Here is a 24,341-nt window from a genome sequence, read left to right as displayed (position 1 = left end):
AGTTGAATATTTTGTTCTTGTAGAATTTAACTTTATGTGAAGACATTCAGAGCATGGAATAAGCTCTTGTCACAAAGTGAAATAAAATAATGGAACAAAAATTATATTCCATTTTGATCCAGACTTTAATATGTAATAATACATCTACGTGAACGACAATATCTTCCAATTGTCTTGCATATTAGTTTTCTGTTAATTTGAAGGCTATTCTTATTCCAATTTAAGATTTCCAAGTATACTTTAAGTTTGCAATTGCAAGGCTGTAATGAAGTATGAAAGATGCCATTTCCCTCTAAAATCAAGTAATGCACTGCAACAGCAAGTTATCACTGTAGTTTACGCTCGTGTGTTTGGCAAATTAAACTATTTCTTGCCTTTCTTGTGAAGATCAATTTGACTGTAGCCTAACATTCTGGAAAGCTCATTCTTCAAATCTAACTGAACTGTTTCCTGTTCCATTGATGCTACTAAGTTTGCAAGGATCTAGCAGTAGCTATATAAGAGGGGGTGGCCAAACTGTGGCTCACAAGCCACATGCGGTTCTTTTACCATTAAAGTGAGTCTCATGGAGCCCTCCCTCCTCCCCCGCCAGCCTCCCCCTACCACACTGGAGGGGGAGGCTCGGGTCCTCCGCCTTGCAGCGAGGTGGTGGGGTAGGAGCTTCTGCCCAGCACGGGGGAGAAAGGGGGTGGTCGTCTCGGGGGTTCAGCAGGAGCCAGGCTAAAGCCCTAAGCCCCAACAGGCCCCTCCTGATGGGCTGACGGATGCGCTGAGCCCCGGTCCCCAGCAGGTGTGCCCCAGCTCTCAAACTTCTGATTGTCAGATGCGGCTCGGGGGGGGCCAATAAGTCTTCTGGCTTGGGTACAAAACTAAACTCTTGCTGACCTTTCTGGCAAAGATAAATAAGTGGCCTGATTTTCAAAAGTGGAAGCTGCTGGGTAGACATCTAAAAATGTACTAGCCAAACTTTAAAATAAGTTCCTAAAAATCTTGGCCTGTGTCTGTATTGCGTTCTAAAGATGTGAAACTGTGCAGCTGAAGTAATGCAGAGTTAGCAAATCTTTTGAAAAACAGCACTCATTTCTCAGGTTTCAGCTTTGACAACAGTAAATCCATTTCTAAATAGCAGCTTTTATGTATGTTTAACAGAATGTTACATTCCTCAAAAAGGCAGACACTTGAATTACTCAAAAGAATATATTCTCCAAACAGGCATTTCCTATATTTGTCAACCTGTTACTGTGAATCATGTATCTGTAGCACAAACTGTAAGCTGGCAGGCAGCTACACCAGCTGGGAAAGGTAAAATAAAGCCCAAACTACAATTCAGTCCCTCTCCTCAGAGTTGGCTTTATTACCAGAAAAAAATCAGAGTAAGAGCCCAGCTACTCAAAGCACTTGCTCCCAGGCACCAGAGGCCTTTCCAACTTTCAGCAAGACAAGAGGAGAGGATGCACTCTTCCCCCTGGGCAGCTGTCTTGGCTATCTCGTAGGCCTCCTGCCAGATCCTCACAGAGGAACTTCCCTCCAAGTCTTACCTCTAACATCATCTTCCAAGACTGATTCAAAAGCATTCTTTTATAAAATCTCCAGTTGGCAGTCACTCAACACTTGGTCAACTGACCCCTCTTCATCATGTGCCCTGCCTGGAGACCAAATCCTAGCAACCCCTTGACCAAAAGATGCCTTGCAGATGTGCTGACCATGCCTGTGCTTACAAGCCAATGTTTTGTTACACAATTATAGGCAATAAGCACTGTTTTCATAAAGGAAAGGTAAACTAAATTTTTGTAAGGCCCGGAGTCCTTTTGACTTCAAATTACGTGTTTGTGCAAAACGAACTAGTATTGTTATATCCTAAAAAAAAAAAAAACAAAAAAAAAACCCCTCACACACCTCTTTTCATGTTTTATTTAAAACAATCATCTCCAAACCTTTACTATATTTTCTATACAAACAATCAAAAACACTTACCCCATACACCTGCTGCTAAAGATTTATTCTGGTTTGGTTCTCTCTCGTATTCAGGATTCAGAGAGGGCTGAAAGGAAAGGATTTTTTAAATTATTGCTTAGTTGGTTCACAGTTCAAGACTGATTATGAATTAAATTTAGTATTGGAGAATCGCATTAAAATTCATTTCAAATGTGAGATCCTTTGTCAAAGGAAATCAGTTCTTAAATAGACAGGACTGAGGACAGACCCAGTTTTGTTTCTGAAACAGACCAATACTTTAGCTGAATGTAAATTACTGTATTTTCCTCTGGTGCCTAACCCCTCTCCCATATCATGTCCTTCATAATGGGCTTCTCACACTGCAATCAATGTCATTTTGCGGACTGTCCAGAAAAGGAGGAGAATGGTGTTGGTCATCCAGAACAGAAAGGCTCAAATCCTCTTACATCCTGCAATTCCCAGGTTTCACAACTCAAGAGGAGGCTTCCAGCCAGGGTTTCTACATGGCAGAAAGGCTACTTAGTTATTCTACTCCCAGTTTCTGAAAAGAAAGTTGTGTAGAATTTATTATATAGTACTTGCCATGGTAAACTGCTGTAAAATATTGTAGTGAAGGATTTGGACCACACCTATATCCCAAAAGCTATCATCTATAAACATATTAAATGAGTACTATACACAATAATACAATTACAATAATAAAAGGAGGTAAGAATAGAAACAAGTTAATGGATAAACCACCAATGCCCTCTTACCTATGGAAAGGGTGATCTCTGTATAAGATGAGCTGTAACTGGTGAAATCTCATGAAGTAGCTTGCATAATGGACAAAATGGCACTTGCAGAAACAATGAAACCTTGTTTATTATAATTACAAGTAACTTACAAAATCCTCAGCCTCAAATTGCTTGGGTTCTTCCTTGTCTTCCTTTTTCCCAGTTTCATTGTCAGGTACATTATTTTCATGCAGCAGTCCTTGGCTTTTTCCAGAGTGGAAAGTGCTGGTACGAGAACGGGAACCTCCACTATGGTATCCTCCCCCACGATGGTGTATGTTTTCTGTCCCATTCCTGCCTTGTGAACGCCAGCCATTTTTCTCTTTTCTCCCAAAATGTCCTTAGATTTTTAAATTAAAAAAAATGTAATTACAAGCAGTTTTGAAAGAATTTCTACATTGCAAAATTGATACAGAAAATTAAAAATCATGAATGAACCAAATAACATTCTATGCTCATTCTGGATCTGATAGAATAGTGAGCTTCTTTTCACTCATACAGGCAGTAGAGTAGGATCTCTACCCTGTACTAAGGAGACGAGCTCAGTTTCAGAGCAAGACAGGAAGTAGATGGCCCCAAAGGAGCTTGGTCTGACAATTAAATATTGTCAGGCCCCTCTCCTGTTTGCCCATGTATATGTTGCTGTCTACAGCATACACTAGCTGGGTATTAATACTGCTCCTTTTCAAAAGAGCAATACAGTCCACCCAGTGGCACACTGCTCTAACCAACCCTGGGCCATCCTACCTGCCCTGAAAGAATTGCTCTTGTACCACATACCCCTTGTATTGCTTCCATTCTCCATTGTCCTAGAGATTCAGCCTTCCAACGCTAAAGCATTCAGTGTTTGCATATTAAGAAAGGACAGAATGTCTATAGGTCAAATACTCCTGAGGGAATTCTTCGACAAAAAATTTAAAATTCTACACACAATATTTTAAAATTCTGCAAATGTTATTTGTCAAATAAATGTGGAGGCGCCAGCATGGCATTGGGGAGCACAGGCCACTGGCTGCACAGAGATAGGAGATCACTGTGCAGATCCCCTCTGGGACACAGATTCAGTGGTGAGGCTGCACCCAACCCTGACACAACACAAGGACTGGGCCTGCCCCAGAAACACTCTAGGGCCCTTACCCTCCATGTCAAGTGCACCAGGTATGAGCAGGGTGGCTCAGCAAGACAGGATACAGGTGTGGAGGGGGCTTAATGTGTGGAGGATCCGGGTGTGGATTGATAGGGTTCTGTGTGGGGCAATCTGGGTACGGGCGGCTCAGTGGGGGATTCGGGTATGGGGGGGGGAGATCTGGATGCACACGGGCTTATTGGGGGTTCTAGGTGCAACAATAATGGGACTCTGCAGGAGGGTCCAGGTGAAAGTGGTTGGGGCTCTGCAGGGAGGTCTGGATGGGGGCCGGGAGGAGGAGATAGAGCTTGGCAGAGGAGTCTGGGAACAGGAGTCTCAGTCGGGGGGTCCAGATGCTGGGGGAGTTGGGTGGGGATCCAGGGTCAGCTGGTTGGGGCTCAGTGAGATGGGGATCCGGGTTGCTCATGGGGGGCGGGAAGGGGTTCTGAGTGCAGAGGGAGTGGGGCTTGTCAAGAGGATCTGGATATGAGGGGGTCTGGATGGATGGTGGAGCAGCTCCCTCTATAGGGATCCCTCCCTCTGCAGCTGAGGAGCAATGGGTGCAGGAAGCACAGGGAGTAGTTTGCAGAGTTTCCTACAGCTGGGGGAGAAACCTCGGGGTGGGTCTGACATGGCCCCAGATGCCATCCTGGGGAAGAGGAAGTCCCAGCCCAGCCAGGACTAGCAGCTGAACCTGGCGCAGTGTAGGAGCCACCAGCCAGGTCTTCCCCAGTCCCACCCCCTGCCCCACAGTGATTTATCTCTCTGACAGCTGCCCTGGGCACCCAAAACATACTGCTGGGTAGGTGGCATGACCACTCTTGTGGCTTCCCTTCGCTTCCCTGTCAAAGTCAAATCTGCGGGGGACAAATGCTGCACATGTGCAGTGGCGCGGAATTCCCCCAGGAGTAGTAAAAGACATTAAAGCTCTATAAAAAAAGCTTATAAGCACACAGCACCAACTGAGATGTTATTTAGAAACAAAATTATACCTCCATTAGGACGTCCAATACTAGGATCAAACCCATCTGAAGAGTTGTGTCGTCTGCGGTTTGCTTCATAACGATTCTCTGTCCATGATAAATTTTCAGAATGCTTTTCAAAATTCAGTGATGACTGGAAATGAGCACAAAGAGTAGATTAATGAACACAAGAACGGCCATACTGGGTCAGACCAAAGGTCCATCTAGCCCAGTATCCTGTCTTCCAACAGTGGCCAATGCCAGGTGCTTCAGAGGGAATGAACAGAACAGGTAATCATCAAGTGATTCATCCCATTGCCCATTCCCAGCTTTTGGCAAACAAAGGCTAGAGACACCTTCCCTGCCCATCCTGGCTAATAGCCATTAATGGGCCTACTGAACTTATCCAGTTCCTTTTTGAACCCTGGAGTACTTGTGGCACCTTAGAGACGAACAAATTTATTTGGGCATAAGCTTTCGTGGGCTAAAACCTACTTCATCGGATGCCCTGTTATAGTCTAGGCCTTCACAACATCCTCTGGCAAGGAGTTCCACAGGTTGACTATTGTGTGAAAATATACTTCCTTTTGTTTGTTTTAAACCTGCTGCCTATTAATTTCACTTGGTGATCCCTAGTTCTTGTGTTATGAGGAGTAAATAACACTTCCTTATTTACTTTCTCCACACCAGTCATGATTTTATAGATCTTGATCATATCCCCCATTAGTCATCTCTTTTCCAAGCTGAAGAGTCCCAGTCTTATTAATCTCACCTCATATGGAAGCGGTTCCATACCCCTAATCATTTTTGTTGCCCTTTTCCATACCTTTTCCAATTCCAATGTCTGTCTTTGAGATGAGGTGACCACATCTGCATGCAGTATTCAAGATGTGGGCATACCATGGATTTATAGACGCAATAAGATATTTTCTATCTTATTATCTATCCCTTTCCTAATGATTCCCAACATTGTGTTATTTTTGACTGCCGCTGCACACTGAGTGTATGTTTTCAAAAAACTATCCACAATGACTCCAAGATCTCTTTCTTGAGCGGTAACAGCTAATTTAAACCCCATCATTTTATATCTATAGTTGGGATTATGTTTTCCAATGTGAATTACTTTGCATTTATCAATATTGAATTTCAGCTGCCATTCTGTTGCCCAGTCACCCAATTTTGTGAGAAACAAAACAGAACAGTCTATTAGGATCCAATAAAACAAGCACTTTTGGTTATGAGAAGCAAAATAAAAACTTATGGGAAAGTTGACAACAGGAAGTTTCTTTAACCTCTCTCTCAATTCACCATAGGCCATGTATTATGGCAGAGCCCAGATAAACTAGAAGGGAGAATGAGCAAAGATTTTTAAGTTTTTTGATTCCAGTAAAGAGCACTGGAAAACTGCTTTAAATTGAAAGTATTCAAGTAAGCCAAACCAATACTTTTACTAACACTCATGTGACAGATATGGCAGTTTTCTCAAATATACTTGGGAAATCTTACTGAATTAAGTTTAAGTATCTTTGGGGCACATTGTATTAAATGAATGATTTATGTATTATTGTAGGCCGGGATTGTATGTAACCTCTCAATGGGGAGATGTAACAGATGTGAGACCTGGAGGTTCAAAACTGATACTGAACAATGGACTTTCGGATTAAAAAGTGTTAAGTGGTTTTCCTGGGGAATATCTAGGGGGGAGGTGAATGCAAATTCTTCACGTTTGATTATGCAAGAACCTAGCCTATGCAAGAAGCTATGCCCTGAGTGGCCCATTGTCTGATCACCTGCTACATGAGGCCAAGATCAAACTCCCAAACTGTATAAAGGAAAGACTGAACTATTCATGGTGTTCTGAGTCGGAGACAGCTATGGACTTGTAAGCATGGGGGAAACCCAGTGGTGGGTTTTGGAAGACTAACACCTACCCGAGACCAAGGTTGGCATTGGGGATGACCTCTCGTAAGCTTTCTAGCATGTGTGTAGGTTCTTTCATACGTTTTCTCTGTAATGGTTTCACCTTAAGAATAAATGTGCTTACTCAGGAAGAGTTGCGTGGTAACTTGTGACTGCTGGCAATTACGCTGTTCGTAGTCTTTGGAGAGAAAGTAAAGCACAGACATTGGCCTGTTCAGGCAGTCTGGCTTGCTGAGGATATCACAGCTCAGTCAAGGAATTGTGCAGCCTGGAAAAACCCTGGTCAAGAGGGAGACCCAAGCGGGTCTGCGCCCAAGAGAGATAACAGCTGCAGCCAGAAGCCTAAAAGTGGGCTCCCTTGGTTGACCACAGAGGGGGAATATAGGTAGCATTGCCCTGACCTATGACAGCTCATTCCTCAACAGAATGAGTAGGAGTATGCATTACATCATTTATCTTTGCTACTACCTCTACCTAGCTATGCTGCTACTTTGATTGGCTGATTTAACATGACAGCATTTTACTAACATGGCCTCCTAAAAATAAAGGACATTTTTTTTTTAAATTAAGTTGAACTATTCAGAAACAGAAAAAAAAAATAAATAAATAAATAAATAAATAAGGGAGCCAGAAATTTATTTTCCCCTTGACATTTTCAGCGGTTCAGTCCATTATCTGTGGACCTAAAACTTCTTATGCATCTAACAGAACGCAGCCACAGTGTTAGGTGGTGGGCAGTTATACACCTTTTGCAATAAAAGTAAGTAAAAAGAAATTTTCATATACCACAGATACTTGGAAAGTCAGGTTAAGGAACATGTGTACATTTTTAAAACACATTATGGGAGCAGCACAATACCCACTAAACAATGATGATGGGTTTGCCAGGCATCGTTAATGCCATGTTTTAGAAGTTTAGCGCCTACGCAGACTGCACAGAAAAATTGTAGGTTTTTAATTTTGCTCACTCGTTTTTACAAGACATTAATTTCTGATAAAATTATAATAAGTGGCAGAGTGACATCTCAGGGGCGTAAAGAAGTGTCAGTGAGGAAATTTCGAAGTTATTTTTATTCAGTGCTAGACTGTAAGAGTGAGACACTGAAAGCAGTAGCACTGTTTTTAAAATAAATGTTTATGGCAGTCTACTGTGTTATAGTGAAATAGACAAAACATCCAACACAGGGGAAGCAGTTAAATTACTTTTTAGAACTTCAAACAAAATTCAACCCATTAAAGGGTGCCTGAACAAGGTTGCCGTGTCTCTTTATAACACCACACTTATTTCTTCATGCAAGGTGTTATATAAGAGAACGCTGGCAGAATTTTTCTACAAAATTCCAGCTAGTATAGGAAAGGTGGAATTACCTTCCCTACATTCCTCCTGGGAGGAAAAAAGAGTGGGGGGAAAAAGGAGGGTAGAGTCATTGGTTTGTTATTGTACGGTAGAGAGGATCAGTTCCACTAAAGATTCCACTTCCTCATTTGAGAGGAGACAATCTGATTGGCTAAATTCCCTCTAAGCCAGGGGTTCTCAAACTGGGGGTCGGAACCCCTCAGGGGGTCACAAGGTTCTTACATGGGGGGGTCGCGAGCTGTCAGCCTCCACCCCAATGCCTCCAGCATTTATAATGGTGTTAAATATATTAAAAGTGTTTTTAATTTATAAGGCGGGGTCACACTCAGACTATGTAAAAGGGGTCACTGGTACAAAAGTTTGAGAACCACTGCTCTAAGCTGTGCGGCCGTGCAGCAGCCTATTAAGTGCCACACAGGTGCTCAGGGCTGCGGCAGAAACAGATGTCTCTCCCCCAGCCCCAGACCTGCCGCAGCAGGGAGAGGCACCCCTTCCCCGGCCCCAACCCAGCCCAGGACCTGCCACGGCTGGGGGAGGAGTGCCCTTCCCACAACCCCAACCTGGTCCCAGGCCCAGATCTGCAGCAGCCAGGGGAGGGGCGCATCTCCCCCAGCCGTGGCAGATCCCCATCTGGCCTGGAATATGGCTTTAAGCAGGGGTGGAGACATCGTCGTGGAAATTCTTGGGGGAGGGACTAGAGCTTAGAGAAATCGGACTTTGTGTCCCCCCAGAAATCCCAATATTGGACCTTTTTTCCTGTCCCAAATGGAAGGAGCAGGAGGGAGCGCAGGCTGCCCCTCGCTCTGCAGAGGCTCCAGCCAGCATTGGTGGGAGGCAGTGCTGCTCCACGCTGCTCTTGAGAGGGGCAGTACCTGACAGGCCCGGCCCAGCCCAAGGTTGCAGCGTGTCAGCAGAATAGCGCAGGCACCGCAGTGCCTTCGGGTTGCACTTTCCAGCCCTGTTCTGTGAACTGTCACTAATAAGGCCTTGATCCTGCAAACACTCACCATCCAGCACAGCGCACAGCCACTGACCCCAAGGGGGCTGCACATCTGGAAGCACCCAGACGTGGGTAGGGCTCAGGTGATGCCCAGGTTTGTGCTGGCCCATTGCATAGAGCAGACTCTTACCCTCTGCCTGATGGTGGCTGTAGAAGCTACTTGTGATGCTCCCAACAGTGATGCAAGAGTGGGAGCACCAACCTCAGGTGCCCCTCCCCCTCTCCCGGCCCCAGCCCAGTCCCAGCCTGGACCTGCTGCAGCTGGGGGGGAGAGGTGCCTCTCCCCCCCAGCTCAGGTGCTGCTGCTGCGGAGGGAGAGAGAAAGGGGAGTCCTCTCTCTGCACCATAGCCCCAGGGCAGCCTGCATCACAATCCCCTCATCCCCAGCCCCACCGCAGAGCCCAACCCCCCAGCTGGACCCCTCACCCCCCTGCATCCCAACCCTCTGCCACAGCCCTGAGCCCCCTCAGCTCCACCCCGCCACATGAATTTTGTTATGTGCACCAATATGGAGGTGATGTTCTGTTTGGGGCCACCTCTTCGGACACTCCAGAATCAGAAGTCTCTAGGCACACTCTTGCATGCATGCTATTATGTTCTCAATCAGATTACCCAACTGTCATGCCTCATCTGGAGTACTGTGTCGTTTTGGGCCCCACACTACAAGAAGGATGTGGAAACATTAGAAAGAGTCCAGTGGAGGGCAACAAAAATGAATAGGGGGCTGGAGCACATGACTTATGAGGAGAGGCTGAGGGAACTGGGATTGTTTAGTCTGCAGAAGAGAAGAATGAGGGGGGATTTGATAGCTGCTTTCAACCACCTGAAAGGGGGTTCCAAAGAGGATGGATCTAGACTGTTCTCAGTGGTAGCAGATGATAGAACAAGGAGTAATGGTCTCAAGTTGCAGCGGGGGAGGTTTAGGTTGGATATTAGGAAAAACTTTTTCACTAGGAGGGTGGTGAAGCACTGGAATGGATTACCTAGGGAGGTGGGGGGGAGAGGGGGAACTCGATCTAAGTTATGCAACTTTAGCTATGTGAATAACGTAGCTGAAGTCGACGTACTTAGATCAACTCACTGTGATGTCTTCACTGCGGTTAGTCGACTGCTGCCGCTCCCGTTGACTCTGCCTGTGCCTCTCCTCGAGCTGGAGTACAGGAGTCAATGGGAGAGTGCTCGAGGATCGATTTATCGCGTCTAGACTAGACGCGATAAATCGATCCCCACTGAACCAATCTCTGCCCGCCGAAGACATACCCTTAAAGGTTTTTAATGTCAGGCTTAAGCTCTGGCTGGGATGATTTAGTTGGGGATTGGTCTTGCTTTGAGCAGGGGGTTGGACTAGATGACCTCCTGAGGTCCCTTCCAACCCTGATATTCTATGATTCTAAGGCAACCTGGGTAGCTCCACACAAAACTAGTAATTTTTTGTGCAAGTAACTAGTTTGCTGACTAAAAATCAGAAGCACAACTGTCCACATTTCTGCATGCTTAACTTTCTAAAATTCAAATCCAACACTGCTAATATTGGCAACAAGCTTTAATTTTCTTAAATCAGGTAAACAATAGAGGCAGCCACGACCAAGTTTTGAAGTTTGGAGTTTTTCTAGGAAAATTTCAAGTTCAAACCTGGAATTCCCTTTCCAACACCACCTACAATGCTTCCTCCGTTTTCCTTAAAATACTCTCTCAAAACTCACTTCAAGCTTGCCTGAAAACAGTGAAATTCAATCAAGCCAATGATGATAACACTTTTTTTGGAACCACCTAGATGCATACATTCACCTCCCACACAACCATACACTTATCTTGTCCACTGTATTAACCATTCTATTCCCCAGAATCAACTTTCAATTAAATTTAGTGTCTAGCTCAGTGGTCTCCAACCTTTTTACGCCCAAGATCACTTTTTGAATTTAAGGGCAACCCAGGATCTACCCCGCCCCTTCCCTGAGGCCCCATCCCTTCCCCAAATCTCCACCCACTCCATACCCCCTGCCCCCCCGGTCTCCCCCACCCTCACTCACTTTCACCAGGCTGGGGCGGGTGGGTGGGGTTCGGGAGGGGGTGCGGGCTCTGGGCTGGGGCCAAGGGGTTCGCAATGTGGGAGGAGGCTCTGGGCTGAGGCTGAGGCAGGGGTGCAGGAGGGGGTGAGGGATGCAAGCTCTGTGAGGGGTGCTGGAGGGGGCTCTGGGCTGGGGCAGAGTGTTTGGATGCAGGAGGGGTACGGGGTGTTGGCTCCAAGGGGGGGGGGGGTCGGGGCTGGGGTACAGGGGGGGATTCTGGGTGCAGGAGGTGGTATGGGGTGCTGGTTCCAGGAGGGGGCTCAGGGTTGGGGTACGGCCTCCCGCCAGACAGCACTTACTGCAGACGGCTCCCGGTCGGTGGCGCATCGAGGCTAAGGCAGATTGCCTGCCTACCTTGGCCCCATGCCACTCCTGGAAAGGGCCAATGCCCCTCTGCGGCCTCTGGGATGGCGGCTGGGGGACACGTGGCTCTGAGCGCTGCCCCTCTGCAGGCACCGCCCCCAAAGCTCCCATTGGTCACAGTTACCTGTTCTCAGCCAATAGGAACTGCGGGGGTAGTGCTTGCTGGCAGGAGCAGCGCACCGAGAAACCCTGTCGTCTGTCCCGCCAGGGCCATGCTGGCCGTCCCCCCAGGGCCATGCAGGCCCTGCTACACCACCGGAGATCGCGATCTATGGGAGAGTCCCCAGGATCGACCAGTCGATTGCGATCGACGGGTTGGGGACCACTGGTCTAGCTGTTATGGTTGTGCCAAAAACCTTGAAAACCTGAACCAAGTGTAACTAATGCAAAGATGTCAGTCTGCAGACAGGCTGAAAAAAATAGTTCTAAAATGTTAAAGGAAAGGAGAGGGAGGACCTAACGAAGATCTACAATCTATCCTGAGTAGCTACTTGTTTTGGTACCACAAGTGGCTAGGCGTGGGAGAATACCACCAATTTTTGTTTTTTCCCCCACTCAAGAAGCAGCCACGGCCAAGCAGGGCATCTGAGCTCAACTAAGGAGCCCAATAAAGCTCACAAGTGTATTCAAACCTCAGTAAGCGAGACCGAAGCCCAGCAAGCATTCACCGTAAAATCTGAAAAAGTACATCCTCATTCTGGAGTCTCAAGTGGGGGGAACTTTGCTGCTCCCCTCCCCCATGTGACCTCTAAACAATACAGGTGTCCTATTTATTGGTGAAACATTACAACCAATAAAAAGCCATAGCTGAAGGATAATATTAAAAATGTTTGGGAAAGCAAGAGAAGTGTTGCTGTTACTATTCTGCTTCCAGAATTATAAACTGAACCTTGGAACAGCCTGCCGGGAAACATCTTTTCATCACCAGGGGGAGCTGCATTTGTTGTATTACTGATAACCAGTACAGGCAGACACAGCAATTGTAGAAGGCAGCTTCATGTCTCATTTATACATTCACACAGAGAGCTTGTAATACTGCATTTAACTGAACTTAGTTAAAGGAATTTGATTTTTTTCTGACCTTTGGGCCTTTCACCCTTGGCATTCAAATAAAGAATGTGGTAATATACGTGAGAGTCACAAGCCTCTACTCAAATTATTAAATGGACAGTAGCTATCAGATAATAGAGCTTGGCTGAGAAACAACCTGGTTCATCTAAAGACAAGTAAGGAGTAAATATAAACTCAATATGTTTCTCCAAATAGCTCAAAAGTTCCTTTAGCTGTGCAATTAACTCTTCAGTGCGTTTTAACAATAAACTCCTTAACTGGCTAAATATTAATGGCCCTTCTATTTAAAAGAAACGGTCAGTCCCATGTAAAAAAGTTATAAAGCTATAAAGCTTTAATATACAAGTTCAAACAATATAAGTATCTAATTTGTTGAAATTAATTTGTGCATATACTAAGTCAGGCAGTTCACATTTTCACCACACGATGGCGCTAACGCTCTGTCAAGCTTGTGTTGGAGACAAAAGTAACCGTTTTGTAATCATCAGGATCTCTATTGTTAATATCTGAAAATTGAGACGTTATCTGGCACTCCATTCTTCTAGCAAAGAGAAACAAAACTGATATTCAACAACATGGGAGAAGAAAGCTTGTTGCTTAATACAAAGTAATATGGTAGTCTTGCAAAAATCATTAAAGTTAACCAGCCTAGGTATAAAAAATTCTTTACTGAACTGTTGTTGGTTTCTTTTTTTTTTTTGGGGGGGGGGGAAAAGAGGGGTTGGGAGAGGGGTGGGTGGGGTTGGGGGGGGGGGGGGGGGGGGGGGGGCGTGGAGGGAAAAAAAAAAAAAACCTATCATCCCCAAAAAAAAAAACTCCCAGCAATATGTCAGGTCACATTTAGCCTAGCTGGAACATGGATCATGCATATTCAGACAATGTTCACAGAACCCTGACTTCTTGGTGTTGGGTTCTCCCAGTGCTAAATGTATTTTGTATTCGTACTCAGGTTAGCTATTAAGTAAAGAGGTTTCTGACAATGATGCATTAGCTAGAAAAAAAGTACTGCCAACAGGTACTGGTGAAAAAAGCTTTGGTTCTTCAAAAAGAGCTTAAACAGAACCTACGCTAAACACATCTAGTTTAAGTGATCATACTTGTAGCCTTAGATAGAGATGTTTACAAGCCACAAAGTCACTATCAGACTTTCTCCAAGTCCAGGGTGTTTGAATTCCTGAGGATCTATTTTCTTTATAAAAATCGTAATAAGAAATAAATTGACACCATAGGAGCTTGAAGGTCCTGGAATCTGAAGGACCTTGACACTATAGCTCACCATAAAGCATCAGAGAAGAGTTCAAGTCTGCCATATCAAAATACTAAATAAAGATCTTGTTTATAAGCAATTAGAAGGTGAGAGATCTGGATCTGTACCTCCTGCTAATCTGTACTTTTGGTTTCAAACTAAGAGCTACCTTAGTGACTGCTCTGCCTAAGTGGCTGCCTATACAGAAATCTGGAAGTTGGGATCAGAAGTGGAAGATGTGGTTATGTTTAGGCAAATAAACCTTCCTGTTGCTAAATTTTATGTTCTCATCCTAAATCCAGTATTGAACATTGCATAAAGACCATAACATGGAAAGCAGCCTGTAAATAAAGGGTGCAAGATCCACAGAATGCATTCCACCTTACTTTTTTTTTTTTTAATTATTTAATGACTTTACAACAGGGGAATTTGAAGTCACATGATTACTATGCAACGGTCATTGTTATGAAAGAGAAAACTCAGATATAAAAGGCTGAAGACTAGAGTAGATTTCAGTGATGCCAGAAACCTGGCTTTTTCACTTGAAGTTGCTACTTCATAATGACAGAACAAGTACACCAACGGAGGGTGCTAAAAATAAATATCTTTACAAGTATAATAGAGGCTACTTTTTAAAATTTCTTAGGCTATCCTTGTATATTCAGAAGGACTCCAGAAAAGGTACCTTTGTTGATGATGGCGGAGTAGGAAAATTAAGCCAGGCTGGAGCAAAGTCATGCTGCGCCATTTAGGTCCAGTCTCTCCAAATCGGTGAAACAAGGCTTCAGCACCTCATGGCAAGTCCCTGTCATTGGCAAAGAAAGTTGATACATTTTAGACTTGTATCTTAACAGTATGATGCATAATTTTATCTTATATCCAACCATGCCTCAATTTTCTGATACTACTTTCAAGAACAAATCTACCCACAACCCCGTAATATCAGAGTTCCTCAAACATTAGTAACTGCCCTCCCAACACCTGTGAAGTAGGTAAGACACAAACCAAGTAACTTGCCCAAGGTCAGACAGGAAATCTGTGACAGAGTCAGCTCCTACATCCCAGTTCAAGACCATCCTTCCTCTTAATTCTAGAAACTCAGATTTGAAAAATGCTTTAAGCCTCTAACTCCATATTTAGACATCTAATAAAGTGGCTTGATATTCAGAGCTGAGAAGCACCCAACATTCTCACTAGAGCCAACGGAAATTGTGGAAGCTCAGCTCTTCTAAAAGGCAGGCCCCTTACTCAAGTATTCTAGAATTAAGTATCTCTGGCTTTGTAAGAATTACAATTTTACCGCAGTAGAGTAACACTTTCAATAACTTCTCATTAGAATTTTCTCAGTAGAAGTTAAATATAAAGTTTGTGGAGATTATTCCTTTTGATGATACAAAAGTTTACTGTCAAAGACCATGAGATACTAAAATTAAATTATAACTGAATCAACTACATACCCCATGTATTTTTTACTCCGGAATTAGCTAATTAGCAACCACAGAAAGAACACACACTTTAACATGCATTAACTGAGAGCACAGAATTGTATTTTTGTACTATTTCATGATTCAAACATTTGCCATTTAAAGTGACCCAATGTTTGAGTATTTGCAAATGTGAGAAAGTACAAGAGTTTGAATATAGTACTGGTGAAAAAAGTCTCAAGATAGTTCCTAAAATGAACAAAAGTATTTACAAATAGGTATATTTTTAGTTGATTTAGTAAATTAGTGGTTAAGGGCTTGTCTACACTTACAAAGCTAAGCTCCTGCAGCAGAGGACACTACCTATGCCAACAAGAGGGGTTCTCCCAATGTATAAGTACTCCACCTCCCCAAGAGGTGCTAGGTAGATTGACTGAAGTGTCCTGTCAACCTACTGCTGTCTATACCAGGGGCTAGGTCGGTTTAACTGTGTTGCTGTGAATTTGTGCAATGTAGTTATACTTATCTAATTTCCTAGTGTAGACCAGGCCTCAGTTGCTATGTCCCAATGCTTGTGCAAGAAATTGAACAGGTTTGGGGCTTAAACAAAATTGCTGATCCTCAGAGATATACCCAAAATTAAAAAAAAAAAAAAAAATGTACTGCCCAGCATAGCAGGCTGATAGCAACCTCTGGTTGCAGGTCAGAGGCCATTAAAAAATAAATAAATAAATAAAAATCAGCCAGAGCAGAATTAGGACTGGGATGCTGAAAGATGGAAAAAACTTTCCTCCCTCAGGGTCACAACTCACAGGTCTGGAAATCCTGCTTTACACCACATTACACTCTACAAACAACTAAACATCAAGCAAACGCTAGACACAATAGCATACTACCTAGCATATGGCCAGTAACTGAACTGCATCAGCAAATGGGATAGAAAAGACAACATGCTAACATCTTAGGTTAACAGAGCTGCTGGATACGTGTCCTGGAACTAAGAGTGTGCAAGCTTTAGTTAAAAACTGATCTTTTATGTCATTCTAAGTATGTTCTGTTGGAGATTTAAACAGAAAAAAAAGTTAAATGAATGTTTGCTCATGCACTGGAATATTAGGGCACCAAATGAACGTCTGAATTTTCTCACTGTTCAGTACAACAGTGACAGGATATTAATTTTCAAGTTAAAAACAGAATTTAGAGTATTATTCTTTGAAATCTAAAACTACTAATCACAAACTATTATATTCTATACCAATATAGGTACAGAACAATTATTTTAGGAGAATGTAATCAAGGTATTTTCGGAAAAAAATTAGACATGCAAATTGTTGATGGCAGGGGAGAGGCATTTTAGGAGGTAGAGAAGTGGGGAAGGGGCAGAATAGGGGTCAGAAGTTTGGGGCTTCACCAAGGGGAAAAAGATAATTGGGGATGGGTGAGGGGTTGGAGGACTCAGATGGCTGGCAGCAGTAAGTGGGGAAGTAAAGGACAGGGACACCTGTCAGCCCCACATTCTACTCGTGCATGCCAGGATCTGGGGAGTCTTAAGCCCCTCTCCCTACCCCCTATGTGAGCTGGGATATGGAGGGGCCTTTCCGCTCCAGGAGTGCCTAAGGTCACCCCTCCCCCTATGTGTATGCCAAGATCTGGGGACCCCTGGCTATCTATTGGGGTCTAACCCCCCTCATGGCCCTTCATGTGAGCCAGGTTGGGGGGGGGGGAACAGGGGCTTGCCTTTTGGCAGGGGTTCTGAGCCCCTCTCCCTATCCCTCTCAGGTGAACTGCAATCTGTCCCCCAGGGGAGTCTGAGCCCTCCTCCCTACCCCACCATGTGTGTCAGGATCTGGAGGGGCCCTGGACCCTCTCCATCTGTGGGTGCCTGATCTCACCTCCATCATGTGAGCCAGGTTTGGAGTGAGCTTGCTCACTTACTGCAGGGGTCTGAGCCCCGCTCTGTACTCCCATGTGAGCCAGGATCTAGGAAGCCTGCCCCTCTGTATCGTAAGCTTAGGCCTTGTCTACACTACAAAGTTTTGTCGGCAAAAGATACCTTTTGCCAACAAAACAGGAGAGATGTACACACTATAAAGCTACTTTTGGCGGCAAAACTCTGCTGTTTTGCAGATAAAATAAAACCACCTCAATGAGAGGCATAAAGCTTTTTGCTGCAAAGTTAAAGCAACAAAGCATCAGCGTAGACACTGCTGTTTGTTTTGTCGACAGAACTGGCTTCCCACAGTACCCCAGGATGCATGCAGTGACTGCTCTGCTCACTGTTTTGATCTCTGCTGCCCTTCAGGAATACGCCCCACCCCTCTCAAAGCTCGGGAAGTATCTGACAGCTGGGCGTGCTGCTCCCTTTGGGGAACAAAGAGCAAATCATTAACGTGGAAGGAATGCTCCTATTCTGTCCTGCACTAGGAACGGCAGGCAGACTGCTGCTGCAGGGAAGGGGAGGAGGGGGATGGGGACTACTGTGCTGCTTTGACATTCCTCAGCATGGAGAGCTCACAGAGCTGCTCAGGATGCTGCTCCCAGCAGCTGAGGAGGCTGTGGGAGAACACGGAACCATAGGCAGGCAGAACAGGCTGCTTCGGGAGAGACTGCGCAGAGCACAGCCCGGGGCTGACGTGCGGGGGTGTCCCCCTACCTCAGCATAGGTCAGTCAGCCTGCTCTCTCCCCTGCCCCAGACACACCACTCTCCTCTCCCTCACCCCCACACTGCAGTTGAAAAAGCAGCTGACAATCTACAGGTCTGTCGCATCTTTGTGGGATTTCAGCTTTATGCGGTCGGCAAAAACAAAACAAAAAACAAAAAAGAAAAACAATTTTAATACTGTACCTGTAGTGTGGGCGACTCCGCCCGCCATTACACTCAATGTAATTTTGACTATACGCGATTTTCGCTTTACACGCTGACTGCGGAACGTAACCCCCAGCGTAAAATGCGACAGACCTGTACTGGGATGTCCCTGGAAGGATGGGATTAAGAAACCTACATCATGTAACGCTGTACCTGCCCCATTAGGCACTGCAAACCCTTCCCAAAGACCCTGCGGCCAATTGCACAGTGGGATAGCTACAACAGTGCACTGTTCTCTGTGCCGATGCATCCACACTAACAGCTCTTACACTCTGCTGACATAAGGATCTCGTGTGGACATGCAACAGTGGTTTTAATTAAAGCGCTTTAATTAAAGCGCTTTAATTAAAGTGGCATAACTTTTGCCAACAAAGCTTTGTAGTGTAGACCAGCCCTCAGAGCATGCACCAAGAGCACTGCTGACCCTGAGGTGCGGAACTGAGAATGGGCAGGGCGTATATGACTTATCAAGAAAATCTACAGCACCTGGAGTGAAGTGTGGGGAGGAAGAACAGCAACACTCTCTGGCCTTAGTTACACTTGCAAGTTACAGCGCAATAAAGCAACCCCAGGTGCCCTAGCTCACTCCCCAACCACACTGGCAAGGCACGTAGAGCACTCTGACTCCACGGCTACAGCGCTGCTGGTACTCTACCTTGGTGAGCGGAATAACGTTTGCTGCGCCCCCCCCTGGAGCGCCGCGGCGCCAGTGTGAACGAGGTGTTGCGTTACTGCGCTGTGATCAGCCTCCGAAAACTTCCCATAATCCCCGTAAGTGGCCACTAGTCATTATTGTGAAATCGGGTGCAGAATGCAGAAATGCCCTTTCAAAGCTCCATTTCTGAGAAGCCGGCTGCTTATCAGCTCTGAGAAAAAGCAAACATTTACTGTTTGTTTTGAGTGAGAGGGGGGGGGGGGGGGGGGGGGGGGGGAAGGGGGGGGGGGGTCTGAACTTACAAGACAGCATGCTGACACTCATCACCCTAAAAACCCACTCTCTCTCCCCCCACATACACACTCCCTATCACACTCCATCCCCCACCCCACTCCTGTTTGAAAAGCACTTTGCAGTCACTTGCATGCTGGGATAGCTACCCACAATGCATCGCTCCAAATGCCGCTGCAAGTGCCGCAAATGTGGCCAGGCCAGTGTGCTAGAAGCTGTCAGTGTGAACAGACTGCAGCGCTTTCCCTACTGCGCTCTACGAAGGCGGGTTTTAACTATCAGCGCTCTACGGCCTTGGCTACACTGGCGCTGTACAGCGCTGCAACTTGCTGTGCTCAGGGGTGTGAAAACGCCCCCCACCCCCCAAGCGCAGCGAGTACAGCGCTGTAAAGCGCCAGTGTAATCAGAGCCTGCAGTGCTGCACGCTCGCTCGCAGCGCTGCAAGCTATTCCCCTCGGAGAGATGGAGTACATACAGCGCTGCGAGAGAGCTCTCACAGCGCTGGTGGCGCGACTACACTTGCGTTTCACAGCGCTGCCGCAGCAGCGCTGGGAAGTCCCAAGTGTAGCCAAGGCCTACATCTGCAAGTGCAGCCATGCCCTCTGACATGAATGGAGCAGTTACACACCTGAGAACTATTGTTTCAGGCTGTATTCATCTCTTTGAGGAGTCTTCATTCATATGGAGAACCCACTTCACACCTCTCTGAGCCTCCTATGCTGCTGATGGATATGAAGAGCTGTGTGCTACACCTACCAAGAGTATGGGAGGTGGGGGGAGGGGCTAATACAGCCTTGCCAAGCAGGGCACAGAATACAGCTCATTTTCAGAAAATTGTGGTAGCTCTTAAAAGGGAAAGCCTGATTCCAAGGCCTGGTCCAGCTGGAAAACTGGGTACACCACCACATATACCTGGGGAGAGGAGGAGGAGGATTAGATAAAATGGTGGGGGGCCATCTGGGATAACTGCCAGACTGGATGAGGCAGGGCTGGTTAGTGGGGCTGAGCAGAAGGGGGAGATGGCTATAGGGCCAGGCTCAGTAATCCACTCAACTGCATGTTATATACAACTCCTACTAACAAGTTCTCCTTCTGTTAAAAAAAAACCTAAGAAACTAAATGGCAAATAACTTTTGTATTTCCTGGTTTTCTGAAGTTTGTGTTTTGCTCAAGTCAATGTTCTGGAAGGCCACAGGCTGTCACCAGGAAACCCTAACTGCATTAATGAAGTATTTTGCCATTTAATATTTGTTTATAAATGAATCAATACAAAAAAGATTAACATTTGCCAACACAACAAATATAATTTATCAAGAACTCAATGCATATCATTTGATAAACAAGGAAATAATTTGCTTCTCCCACCAGACACCACTAAAAGGAACATCATCTCTCCCTAGCTTCCTCACTCCAGGTAGGCTGACCATTGAATTTCAGAAAGGCTTATTTCATAACATAAGGTCAGGGTCAAATAAGAAAGATCTCTACTCCAGGGAACTTACACTCTAAAAACCAAACGGAAACACAAATATGGTGAGAACATAGCTAACTATCTCCATTTAAAAAAAAAAAAAAAGTGTTACATTAGTGTGTGAAGTGACAGAGAAGAGGAAAGGAATGATATACAATACAGATGCAACTGCGTTTTAGGTATCAAAACATTTTTCCTGTGTTTAATCATGTGGCGCTAGATCTGCCTAATTTTAACTGAACTGCAGATGGAAGAATTGTTTCCAATAAAGTCTTTCATGGTCACATGAACATAAGACTATAAAGCAGCCCAACACAGAAGTGCAATGAAATCAGGAAAATGTGAATTCATATCTACAAGTTTACAGTAAGTTACTTTAGAAATGTTTATGGTCTGTTAGGAATACAAAACTAAGTGTATGCTAACATTTCTATGTCTCTTCTGTATATGCAATACAGTACATCAACTACTGCTTGTGACAACTGATGATCAGACATATGTATTAGGCCCGCAGACTAGATAGCTACTTTCTGAGGTAAACAAAAAGTGTGGGTTATGGAGATATTAACATGATGCCTGAGACCCCCCCAAATTTCATTCTTTTCACTACATGCAAAAAAAAAAAAAAAAAAAAAAAAGGTTTCTTAGGCCTTTGATTAATAACCTAGTTGAATTTGCTAAAAATGCAACCTCAAAACATATGCCAACAAAAAACAAAATCACAGTCACTTATTGCCTAGATTAGGTCAAGTTGTATATTAAAGTTCTTATGTATAACTTCCCAGATCACCCCTAATATAATACTTGTATTAACATTTACATTTATTTAAGCTATTTAAACCTCCAGGTGTGGTGGCATGTGCCTGTAATCCCAGATACTTGGGAAGCTGAGGCTGACAGATTGCTTGAGCTCAAGGGTTCTGTGCTGTGGAGTGCTATGCCGATCGGGGGGTCCAGTGCTAGTGACAGCCTGGCCAGCAGGTGGCTGAAGGACTGGCTAGAACACCACGAATGACATGTTGTGGCTCTCTCTGTGAGGACTGATTTACCGATCAAGCAAGGTGATTTAAATGCAAGATTAAAATAGTTAAATTAATCTGATCGTGGAATTGTTGACTGAGACTGGGGAAGTTTTATAACTGCATATACATTCATATTTTGCTTGCAGTTGAAAAAAAAAAAAAATCAGGGCCCAAGAACAAAAAATTATATTTAAATAGCATGCATAACTGTTTTATCATGACTTGGAGAAAGCCTGGCGGATAGTTATTTTTTTTATGTATCACTTCCACCTCCATGTTAAGAGAGTAAAATTAATTTTAATTAATCAACTTAAGGAAGAAACTATAACAAAGTTTTCTACATGCATGACCTATAAATGTATCTGAATACTCAATTAAGTAGTAACTCTGAACAAAGACATTTTACAGCAACAAAGAAGTTGGTCTATTTTAATAAATGGGGCTTATTATAGTGCACAATCAAAAAAACAGCCACAATGCTCACGTGTGCAAAGGATATAAACTGTCAGGTCCTAGAGCAACACTAAACAAGATTCAGTCCTCTAATTTTTAGACAGCGAATATTTTCAGTGATAAGTATAGTATGAATAGTCAGACAGAGATAATGAACAGCTGGTTTCCATATGATGTAAAGTCTAAAACAGATTTTACATAAAGATTTACATAATCCACTACCAGAACCCAAAAACTGAACATTCCTGTCAACATTTAAAATGAGAAAATTTGTTTTCCCTTAAAGCTGAACCCATTGTGGTGAGTCAACATCAGATGAGTTTTTATAGTAGGAAGCATTTTTTTACCAGTTATAAAGTACCTGAAAACAAAGCTTTTTAGGTAAAATTGACGGTTATTTGCACTTCTAAAGCACCTTCCCCTTTCAAGGATATCAAAAGTACTGTAGAAAACATTACGCCTTACAACATTTGTGTAAAGCAGACAAGTATGTTTTGTTTCTTTTTATTTTAAACACAGCTGAGAAAAATGAGGCACAGAAGAATTACATGAATTAGAGGTCAGATGACAGTTTTGTGGAGATGCTGGGAACAGAATCTAAATTAGATTTCCTTACTCCCAGAATTGTGCATAAGCCATAAAAGACCACCTCAGAGGAAGGATGATATCTCAGCCACCTGTGCTAGTATATACTGAAAAATGTTCATTTGAAACAAGCTGAGTAAGGAAGAACAACTGGATGGGAGTGTTTCTAGTGAGATTCCACAGAGACTGGTACTAGACCTGGTTCTAGTCAACATTGTCATCATCAGATCATCTGAAAGTAAATCTAAAAGTCACTGCTGATTTGCAGATGACACAAATATTGGCAGATTGGTAAATAATGAGGACAGGCCAGTCAAAGCACTCTGAATCACTTGGTAAACTTGGCCTATTCAAACAAAATGTGTTTTTAATACAGCCAAATGCAAAATTACATTCAGGAACAAGGAATGCAGGGAATACCAACAATAGAGCGACTGTACCCTGGAAAGCAGATGTTCTGAAAAGGAGCCACAGGTCACAGTGGACATGTAATTGAATATGGAGGTCCCAGATCCATGCTGTGGCACATAGGGGTAACATGATCCTTGGATATAAAAACAGGGAAGTAGGAACAGGAAGTGATTTTACCTTTGTATATGGCATTGGTGAGGCCAATACTAGAATACTGCATACAGTTAAAACTATGACATGAGAAAAGGATGTTGAAAATTAGAGAGGGTTAATAGAAGAGACTAAATCAATACAGAGGCTGGAAAAATGCCTCAAAGTGAGGCCTTCTCTACAACTACAAATACTTTGTTGGTATAGCTATACTGGCAGAGGCCCCCAGGGTATACGCAGCTTATACCAATGGAAGGCATTTTTCTGTCATTTTAGGGCTTGTCTAAACTTAAAACACTACAGCCACACAGTTGTAGTACTTCAGTGTAGACAGTACCTATGCCAACAGGAGGCACTTTCCCTTTGGCGTAGGTAATCCACCTCCCTGAGAAGCGGTAGCTAGGTTGATGGAAGAATTTTTCCATTGACCTATTGGTGTCTATATGGTGACTTAGGCTGGCTTAACAATGTCACTCAGGGGTGTGGATTTTTAAACTGACCTAATCTTCTAATATAGACCAGGCCTTAGTGAAACCACCACCCTGAATGACATTGTCTATGCTAACAGAAGCACTCTTCCATCAGCACAGCTATGTCTAAACTAGCTGTTTTGCTGGCATAGATAGGCCTGCTGGGGAATGTGTTTTCACACAAGCCTGACCAACACAGCTATGTTAACAAAACTTTGCAGTGTACATCCAGTCCGAGAGACTTAAAGAACTCAGTATGTTTAGCTTATAAAAAAAGATAGAGATAACTTGATTACAGTTTAAGTACCTTCACTGGAATACAATATAGGGTGCTATAGTGGAAAGAAGCGCAACAAGAACCAATGGCTGGAAGCTGAAGCCAGACATATTCAAATGGGGGAGGGGGGAGAGGAGACAAGTTTTTAAACAGTTAGGGCAATTATCCATTGGAACAAACTCCAAAAGGGAGTAGTAGATTCATCATCTCTTGATATCACCAAGACTGGAAGTCTTTCTAGATATGCTTTAGCCAATCAAGTTATTGACATTAATACAGGGATTATGGTGAAATTTAATTGCTTTGATATACAGGTCAGACTAAATGATCTAATGGCCCCTTCATGAATCCTAGAAATTAAAATCAAGTTTTCCTTCTGCTTTGATACCAGATTAATTGTATAAAGAGCTTTACTTTTA

The 24,341-nt window shown here is 44.1% G+C and overlaps 1 protein-coding gene across 2 annotated transcripts in view; it reads right to left on the bottom strand.

The window, feature by feature from the left end:
• The window catches only part of GPBP1 (GC-rich promoter binding protein 1), a 58,530-nt gene that overhangs the window by 13,395 nt on the left and 20,794 nt on the right, over positions 1 to 24,341 (bottom strand). For both annotated transcript variants that reach the window (XM_026649101.1, XM_026649102.1), the window contains exons 4-7: positions 14,532 to 14,651; positions 4,851 to 4,974; positions 2,843 to 3,072; positions 1,975 to 2,041 (exon numbers count right to left, since the gene is read on the bottom strand). In XM_026649101.1, the coding sequence (XP_026504886.1) occupies positions 1,975 to 2,041; positions 2,843 to 3,072; positions 4,851 to 4,974; positions 14,532 to 14,594 (484 nt within the window). In that variant the 5' untranslated portion in view covers positions 14,595 to 14,651. The remainder of the gene's footprint in view (positions 1 to 1,974; positions 2,042 to 2,842; positions 3,073 to 4,850; positions 4,975 to 14,531; positions 14,652 to 24,341) is intronic.

The sequence above is a fragment of the Terrapene carolina genome, unplaced genomic scaffold (assembly GCF_002925995.2).
Source record: "Terrapene carolina triunguis isolate 2854851 unplaced genomic scaffold, T_m_triunguis-2.0 Scaffold69, whole genome shotgun sequence".
In the NCBI taxonomy this organism is placed as follows: domain Eukaryota; kingdom Metazoa; phylum Chordata; order Testudines; family Emydidae; genus Terrapene; species Terrapene triunguis.
Note: the sequence above shows the minus strand (reverse complement) of the source record. Positions and strands in the feature narration are given on the sequence as shown.